Source organism: Sinocyclocheilus anshuiensis, unplaced genomic scaffold, assembly GCF_001515605.1.
Source record: "Sinocyclocheilus anshuiensis isolate Anshui unplaced genomic scaffold, SAMN03320099.WGS_v1.1 scaffold335, whole genome shotgun sequence".
Lineage (NCBI taxonomy): Eukaryota > Metazoa > Chordata > Actinopteri > Cypriniformes > Cyprinidae > Sinocyclocheilus > Sinocyclocheilus anshuiensis.
This window is the reverse complement of record NW_015548239.1, coordinates 2099955-2108822: the sequence shown is the minus strand read 5'-3', so window position 1 is coordinate 2108822 and position 8868 is coordinate 2099955. Positions and strand designations below refer to the sequence as shown.

Below are 8868 nucleotides of genomic sequence, written 5' to 3'. Positions count from 1 at the left end.
GCAGCTTTAGGTTTCCAGGTAAAGCACGATATTACTGTCTTACTGAAGTAGTTCTGATAATTCGCTGTGAACCCACTATTTCCTAAGAATTTGTCGATTAATGTAAACTGACGTTGTTGTAATTACTTTGTTTAATAATAAAGAATGTAGTGTAGCACACAGCTAATTGCTGTTTAATTTTGCTGCACGGCAGTTATAGGGTTAATGCGGGAGAGACGAGCGAGTAAAGTTAGGCTGGTGCGCCTGTGATACAGCCGTTCTGCGTTCTGATTAAAAGTTAAGACAGAGCGTCTTTTGTCTGTCATTCTTCAAACATTACAGTAGACATATTTTGGTTTACAAACTATCGTTTCATCAGTTAGTCACGTTAGCACTCGGCTAACATAGCCACCATTATTGTTTTAACTGTTCACAGTTTAGCAGCTAAACTTTAGCTGTGGGCACGATTCACTTGCATTTAAGTGATTTGCATTTTATGTCATTATTATAAGAACGGATTGGAGCAATATATTATTGTTTTATGTAAAGGTGCTCGCTAACTTGCTCAAGTCATGGACTACTCTCTGTGCCAATTACAACAGGCTTGGCCAGCTGACCAATCAGAGCAGAGTAGGCTTATGGAAGGGAGGGGTTTGCTCCGAACTTGCTTGGAACGAATCATTTCTAAATCATTAGCAAATGACTCTAATATTAAATGTATATTCTGAGAAAATTACAATGTTTTCTGACCTTAGATGCATTTAAACCTGTTGTAGAGGACTCCAACACAATATTAGGACATTTTAAAATACCATATGACATGCTCTTTAACAAGGGTTACGAGTGTTAAAGGGGTCATATGATGCGATTTCAATTTTTCCTTTCTCTTTGGAGCGTTACAAGTTCTTGGTGCATAAAGAAGATCTGTAAAGTTGCAAAGACTAAAGTCTCAAATCCAAAGAGATATTCTTTATAAAAGTTAAGAGTCAGCCACACCTACCTAAAACAGCTCGTTCTAACACGCCCCCACATATCTACCTCACTATGTGGGAAGATTTGCATAACGCCGCCCAAATGTTCATGCAAAGAAAGAAGGTGTAACTTTTATTCTCACTGTAGTATTGTTGCCGCTGCCGCCATTTCATGAAGACGTTGTGTGCTTCGTTGTGAAAGCGAAAACTACTTTGGTCTTCATCAGTAATTATGTCCCCACTGGATGCAACAAATGCCTCGTTTGTAATGGGTTTTAATGTTTTTGTCTCTTCGCTCCGGCCGGCACACGGCATCAACAGTATGGTGAGGGGCGTAACATTTCCGTCACACGCTTGAGGTATTCGGCCAATCACAATGCACTGGATAGCTGGCCAATCACAGCACACCTCGGTTTTTCAGACCGATAAGCTTTGCAAAAATCGACAAAATTTTTCAAAAAGGCGGGGCATAGAAGAGAAACAATAATGTACAGTATGTGGAAAATAATGTGTTTTTTTAACCTTTAAACCGCATAAACACATTTCATTACACCAAATACACAAAATAATGTTCTTTTTAGCAGCATCATATGACCCCTTTAATAGAGCACATGCATAAACTGCACTCATAAATTCCTCACAGCCATACAAAATCAACACCTGCCCCATATACACAATCCTGATAACACCATCAAAGCATGTGGTGTAAATGACATCCATGTTAAAAGTAGCTAAAAATTTTTTTAAATCGTGTCTCATGACTTCGCTTTTTTTTTTTCATTCTACCGCACTGTGCCTTGTGTTTTTCAATGCACTATTGATGAACAAAAGCAGCAAAAAGCAACTTACCACTCGAGCAATCACATAGCATATAATTCCTGAATTGTTTAAACACTGGAAGTGATGTCAAAAGAAATTTAGGACTATAGCAGTCACTCGACTAAACAGGTTTCAGTGTGCACAATTTCTAACTTTATTCTGAGTATGCAAATAGTCTAATCTCAAAACACTTATTTTGATTTAAAAAAAACGGCTGGCTGGAGAGAAAAGAAGCTTAACTAGTAATCTGCATGTCTTACTAACAAGTGAGCACAGAACAGGAAGTCAGTGCTGATGATACAGATGGAAAAAAAAGAGGTGTTTTAAGTGGCAACACTATTCACAATCCTTCCTACACCACAGAACAAGTCCATTTGTCACATTATTGTACCATGAATTATAATAACAGCAGTTCTTCCTGTTCTTAGAAATCACACCGTTCACACACGACCTCTATACTAAAGCAGAGAGAGAGAGCGAGAGAGTGTGAATAAAAAGGTTAGAAAGTGAGAAAGCAAGAAAGCCAAAGGGAAAAGAAAAGGTAAAAGGTGCTTTACAAAACATCATCTTCCAAAAGTACAAGAGTGTTGCAACTTTTTACCGTAAGTCAACCTTTTTAAAGAGAGAGAGCATGAACCTGTATCAATGGTTGATTTGTGTGTTAGTTAGTATCAGGCCTGAAAATCCGGTAATATTAACAGGAAAAAACACAAACCAGCTAACTATATTAACACACCAAAACACACTTGATGACATCCTTTATTGCAATTTCACACAACAGTTAATTCAAAAACCATTGAAATAATTTGGAGTAATGCAAAGTGGGAGAGAGAAAACAAAAGGAAACAGAAAGAGAGAATGAGAGGAAAAATACTCTTTTAGAAGGTCATCAGATTTATGCATCACTCACACTCGTGCATGCAGACTTCTCTCTCGCTGTTTTCTCCATGTCTCTCAGTTTCACACACAAAACCACCTCACTAGTCAGTAAAACGATCGACACACTCTATATCTGCACACCTCATCTCACCACAGAGAAGTTTCTATTTCATGAAACCCAAGTGAATCAGTTACATAAGGGTTCACATGGTTATAGTTTTACCTCTACAACACTAAATAAACTTGTTGCACGTGTATACACAAACACACACAGAGTTACTAGTTCAGAGAGCTATTTTACAGTCAGCAACTGGACCAAAATACAGTACAGGACAGATACACACTGTTTCACACACACCCCTGCTGTTTTTGTCCTGATTTGTCTCGCACTCCCTCTGTATAATGACCTGAAAAATAACCCGACCCCATGAGGAGCGAGACAGACCGGGTTAGCATTAAGCCTGAACAGAACTGTGAATGAGAATGAGACACATGCAAACTCCTGATCAACAAGCAGAATTAAAAAATAAATAAAAATTAAAAAAACATCAACGTCACTCACAAAACTGGGACTGTTTCAGAGTGGAGATGTCAATGACCACGGCTTTCACAAATCAAAAATACTGAATATAGTTCAGCGTTTGTTTCAGTGCTGGTGAGAAGCGGGGAGCCAGCTCATAATAAATCTTCAGTGCACAGAGATGCATTACTATGGCTCAGGTTGGGCTTAAGGCCCAGTAACCACAGCAGCTTGGCTTCATTTCCACAACTTTAATAAGGACTCTTCAGATTAGCGTTAGCTTGAATGAGCTTTTTAATATTTTCAGGTTTTTAATTCATTTTCATGTGCTTTTGTTTTTTTTTATTAGTTTTTGTTTTTTTATATTTCTATTTTTTTATTTCAGTTTTAGTTTTAGTCATTTTAGTATTTCAACTTCAATTTATTTTACTTTATTTCAGATTTATTTCATTTTAAAAAAATGAATAGTTTTAGTTAACTCATGCTGCACCGTTTGTGCTGCGGACATGAATGATACCTCAAGTCATGGAGCTCGAACAGAGGTGTGCTATTACTTTTTTTGTGATCATTTTTATAAATTATGTCTGGAGGACAATGAATCCTATGAGTTTATTTCAAGGCTCCAACAATGACCCGAAACACCTTGGCAACAACTAAAAAAAAGAAGTTCTTATGACCTGCATAGCAACATGCTTGCACTCACCCACAACATCTTAGCACAGCGATGCACCACCACTCAGAAAATGTAAAAATCTAGCTAGCCGATGAACTCCAGAAGTGTTCTAGACAAAAAATTTAGTGTAGGAACTAGATTTTGTCTATCAGGTATAGATTTAGATAATTCTCATTTGCTAATTGCTGTGATCTTGAGCAAGTTACAGGATGCTGGAGGGAAGCGAATATTGAATTTAAAAAAATGTTTACAAATAAATCAAACCCTTCAATATTCTATAAAAGATAATTGATTTTGACTTCATGCTGTCTGAATATACAACCATGTGAACATCTGTGAAACCTTTTCTTCATTTTTTTACACAGAACATGGTTTCAGATTGTGAGAAAAGTGACAGGACCCACTGATCCCAAGAACATAATACAGGTTTGAACTGCGAGAACAATAACAACATGCAGTAAACGGTAAAACTGTTTGCACTACAAACTAGTGTGTTCATAATTAAGATAATACATTAAAATAATATAGTATGACACACCAATTTTGAATATCAAGCAGCAAAACGAACTGTAAAAATAGCTGGATGCAGATAAGACCAGAAGCTAGACCCATAGAATTTACAAATGGCCGCTCCCATTTTTACGGCAAGAAAAAGGTGGATATTGTTTTTATAAATTAATTGTACAATAATTGTAATTACATGATATGATTTTCAAAAGCTGAAGTGATTACCTTTATTTATTTGTTAGAATATGTATAACTCAATATTTTAACTAATTGCAAAAGCTGAATAATCAATCAAAGTCTACTGTTTAATCAGTGAAATAATCGTTTGTTGCAGCCCTAATTTGTACACAGTGTCAACGAAACTTCTAGTCTTTGAGACATTTGAAGCTTTTTTAAAAAGGTATGGTTCACCCAAAAATGAAAAATACCCCAAGATTTACTCACCCTCAGGTGTATGACGACTTTCTTCTTTCAGACGAATACAATCAGAGTTATATTATAAAATGTACTGGCTCTTCCAAGCTTTATAAATCGCAGAGAATGACTTAAGATTCAATAGTCCAATAGAAGTCCAATAAACTGCGTCCATCCATCATAAAAAAGTGCTCCACACGGCTCTGGGGGGTTAATAAAGGCCTCCTGAAGCAAATCAATTTGTAAGAAAAATATCCATATATAAAGGTTTAATCTGGAGCCTCCGCTAACTGTCGAATGCGCGTGTACGAGAGTATTTCCAGCGGATGACGTAGGACGTAGGCAAATGCTGTGACGAATGTGAGCACAGAAGAGAGAGCAAAACAAAACACCTGTCACGAAGCAGAATTACAAAACGAGGATTTGTAAAGAAAAATGTCAGAGGATTTTGCTTGAAATCCTTGAGATTCTGGCGAGACTAGCGTTTTCTCACTGGAGCTTACGCTACGCCTACGTCATCCACTAGAACGCCACTCTCTCGTACACGCGCATTCGACAGTTAGCGGAAGCTAGAGATTGCGGTTTATAAAGTTTTAAATATGGATATTTTTCTTACAAAAATGCATGGATTTGCTTCAGGAGGCCTTTATTAACCCCCCGGAGCGTGTGGAGTACTTTTTATGTTGGACGGATGCAGTTTATTGGACTTCTATTGGACTATTGAATCTCAACAGCCATTCCTAGCCATTATAAAGCATTTTTAAATCACATCAAAAATACAAGTTTTTGTTTACAAAATATATGTGTGTGTACTGTGTATATTTATGATGTGTAAATAAATACATAAACGTATATATTTAAGAAAAACATATTTTGTTTATTAATCGTGATAAATATTTTGAAAACACTAATAAAAAGTTTTTGGCATTTGAGAACAAATCTTTCAAACTGTTCTGAAAAATATAATTCTGTACTGTAAAAAATGTTATACGGTTTTGTGTAAATATATTAACACAAAACTACAATCAATCATTAATTAAATGCTAGTTAATTTAAGCATTAAAGTTAATTTAGGTATTACAATGTACAGTATGAAAAAAAATGGATATTCATTTTGAGATTTGCTAAAGATTACATTTAATAATGTTGTTAAATTTATGTTTTTAAAGATTGACTTAAGTGAGCATTATATAATGCAAAGATAATCTATATTAAAAAAATTACAGGATATGAGTGTGCAAAATTAAATAACCAAACAAATTTTTAATCAATCATAATTAATATTATAAAATGGATTGTTCCAGTTCTTAATTATGATCAGCTGAGGCATGTTCAAAACAGTTTTTAACATAGGTACGTAGGTTTTGGAACACTCCAAGTTTCTCTGAAAACAATACCAATAAACTGACCAATTCATAAAATCTATGAATCACTTTACAATTAACTACACAGACCAACTAGAGGATCCTAATAAACGCATAACAAAAATATTCCACCACTAATAAGAAACTGGACTGCACATGTGGTCAATCACAGTAAAACAGCTGAAAGGAAGCAGGTGACCTCCACCTGGGCAGGAACACCAGACCTTACCACATCACCACTTTATACTGAAAACTATTTGAATAAATATAACACTGTCGACCAAGAAAGATGCATTAACGAAATGCATGCAAGATTCATCACAATGATGAATTTGAGAAAGATAAAAGTACAGATGGTGAAGAGATATGGTGAGAAGAATCAGATATTCAGGAGCCTGCACGCACACATGCACAAGAATCACCATATGCATTAATGTTCAAAACAAAGCATATTGCAGGGATAGTTCACCCAAAAATGAAAATTCCGTCAACATTTACAACCCTCTACAATGCGAGTAAATCACTCGCATATGCGACATAGACTGAATGGACTACATAAAAATATAAAACAATAATAAAAACATAATAAATAATAAAAAAGGTAAACTGTAGTAAATTGGAATTTAAAATAAATAAATAGCTAATTTATTTAATAAAATAAATATAGACTGAATTTTAACTAAATATAAATAATTTTAGAAAATTATTTTAACATAATAGTAAGATGAAATTATAAAGTATTGTTACCTACTGACAGTCCTAAATTTGATATATTCTCCACCTAACAGGCGATAATGGACCGAATAGACTACATAAAAATATAAAATTCAATATTAAAATAAAAAAGCCAATTGGCCAATTGGCTTAATAGATTAATAGTTAATTCAGTTAATAAAATAAATGTAGATAGAATTAATCTAGATAGAATTTTTAACTTAAAAAATATGAATGAGGAACATTTTTGCAAATTGGGATATAAAAAAAAAACAATGTAAAATAAAAATAAAAAATTGCAAATGATTGTATCTGTATCTGTTATTGACAGCCCTAATTTTTATATACAATCCATAGGTGTGTACATTACTACATTACTGACCGCATCTGTTCCTTGGTCTATATAGCATGCTTCCTGTGGGGCAGCAAGCAGCGGGACAAAGCCAGAGAGCATTTTGTCTTCCTCCAGCTGTAGGACTCGGAGTTCCTCGTCTCCTTCTCCATCTACATCAGCTTTATACAGCAGAACCTCACCATGATACACGCGTGCCAAAGAGTTGCACAGATCTGCAAGACACTGCCACACGTCTGGACCCCCCCTAGAAACACACACAGTTCTGTATTACTCCAGCTCAGTTTCAAAACAACACGGCCCTGTGAACGTAACACAAGCAGGACTCACTGAATATTGCAGGGAGGAGGGTTCCACTTGTCTGGGTGGCCGAGCATCCAGTCAGACCAGACCTTCATGCTGGGAAGCAGCTCTCTGAGGTCGGGAGGGAAGACAGACACCCGTACCATCCCCTCCTCCTCGTCCATTTCATCAAGCTCCCCCAGCTCTTCTGCTGGGATAGACTCTGGCAGAGGAAAAAAAGAGAAAGCAAATAATCAGACAAAGCTGCATAGGGGTCACAAACACTGAGATTTTTACCCAGAATGACTTTATGCTGTCTACATAGGTAGCACACAAGGTTTAGCAACCCTCTACAATGCGAGTAAATCACTCGCATATACGACTAAATCTTCACTCTGGGCGACTAAATGATGTCTAATATTAGCTACTGGCTAATAAATTCTTAGATTTTACTTGCCAGTGTGTGAGTTGGAGGCAGAGTATAAGTTTAGCACGGATATATTTTCATTCGACAAACACTACCCCCTGGGGCATTTAACATTCTTCTGCGTACCCCCTCTCTTCCACTTAGTCACACCTTAAAGGACAATATTTGCCCCCTTAAATTGATTTAAAGGTGCATTTTTTTACCTTTATAGAGGCAAATATTTTCTATCCTTATTAAAAAATTAATGGCACATTTGCCATCGTTTGGATATTCAGGGAAATTTGCATTCTTGCACGCATCTTAATAAACATGAAATCAATAACATGCAGAGTGTGTCTGTATCGAAGAGAGTTTAAATCGATCTCAGTCTGCGTCAATCTTTGCTCTTCATGCTATTAAGTGAAGCTCTACTTTAAAGATACATTGAACAGCAGCGCGATTGGCTAAAGCAGCATATTCAGCTGGCATCCTATCGCATGCACGCTGCTTGTGTGGATGGATGCAGTCCGTTTTGACCACAAAAGATGAGGTAAGCTGATTGGATATCATGTATTTGACCGTTTACGGCACCCCCATTTTCCTGTTTTTACATAAGAAGCGGCATTTTGCTTGTCAGAAATACATGTTCGGTTTTAATGTTACTTTAAGTTGGGGTAGAATTAAATGAATGCCGAAACTCAGAATTTTGTTCGCGTACCCCCCACCGTCATCTCACGTACCCCTAGGGTTACGTGTACCCCAGTTTGAGAACCACTGCTCCAGCAAATGCGCAAAATATGTGTTCTGTGTGAACGGCTTGGTTTCAGTTTTGATGTAAACAAGATCATCTCCGCATTGATGTTCTCTTTTTCCGCAATATTTTGAATGAACAACGAAGCAGCGCCGCATCTAGCGGCTTCAACTGGATAGGCTAACAAAAACATTATAATGCAACGACACTTACATCGTCATCGCATCTCGTGCGCCA

The 8868-nt window shown here is 36.4% G+C and overlaps 2 protein-coding genes across 3 annotated transcripts in view; both read right to left on the bottom strand.

Moving 5' to 3' along the window:
* LOC107654901 (E3 ubiquitin-protein ligase pellino homolog 1-like) overlaps positions 1-8868 on the bottom strand; it is a 34876-nt gene that overhangs the window by 14590 nt on the left and 11418 nt on the right. The gene's annotated exons all lie outside the window — the stretch shown is intronic.
* On the bottom strand, positions 6514-8611 carry LOC107654823 (telomerase-binding protein EST1A-like). Its single transcript, XM_016442073.1, has 4 exons — positions 8599-8611; positions 7523-7697; positions 7219-7439; positions 6514-6521 (listed from the first exon to the last, which is right to left on the bottom strand). The coding sequence occupies exons 1-4, from the start codon at positions 8609-8611 to the stop codon at positions 6514-6516; spliced, it is 417 nt and encodes a 138-aa protein (XP_016297559.1).

Coding starts and splice junctions, on each gene's coding strand:
- LOC107654823 (XM_016442073.1), bottom strand. Junction 7,440..7,522: donor CCTCCTCCCTGCAATATTCA/GTGAGTCCTGCT, acceptor GTGTGTTTCTAG/GGGGGGTCCAGACGTGTGGC.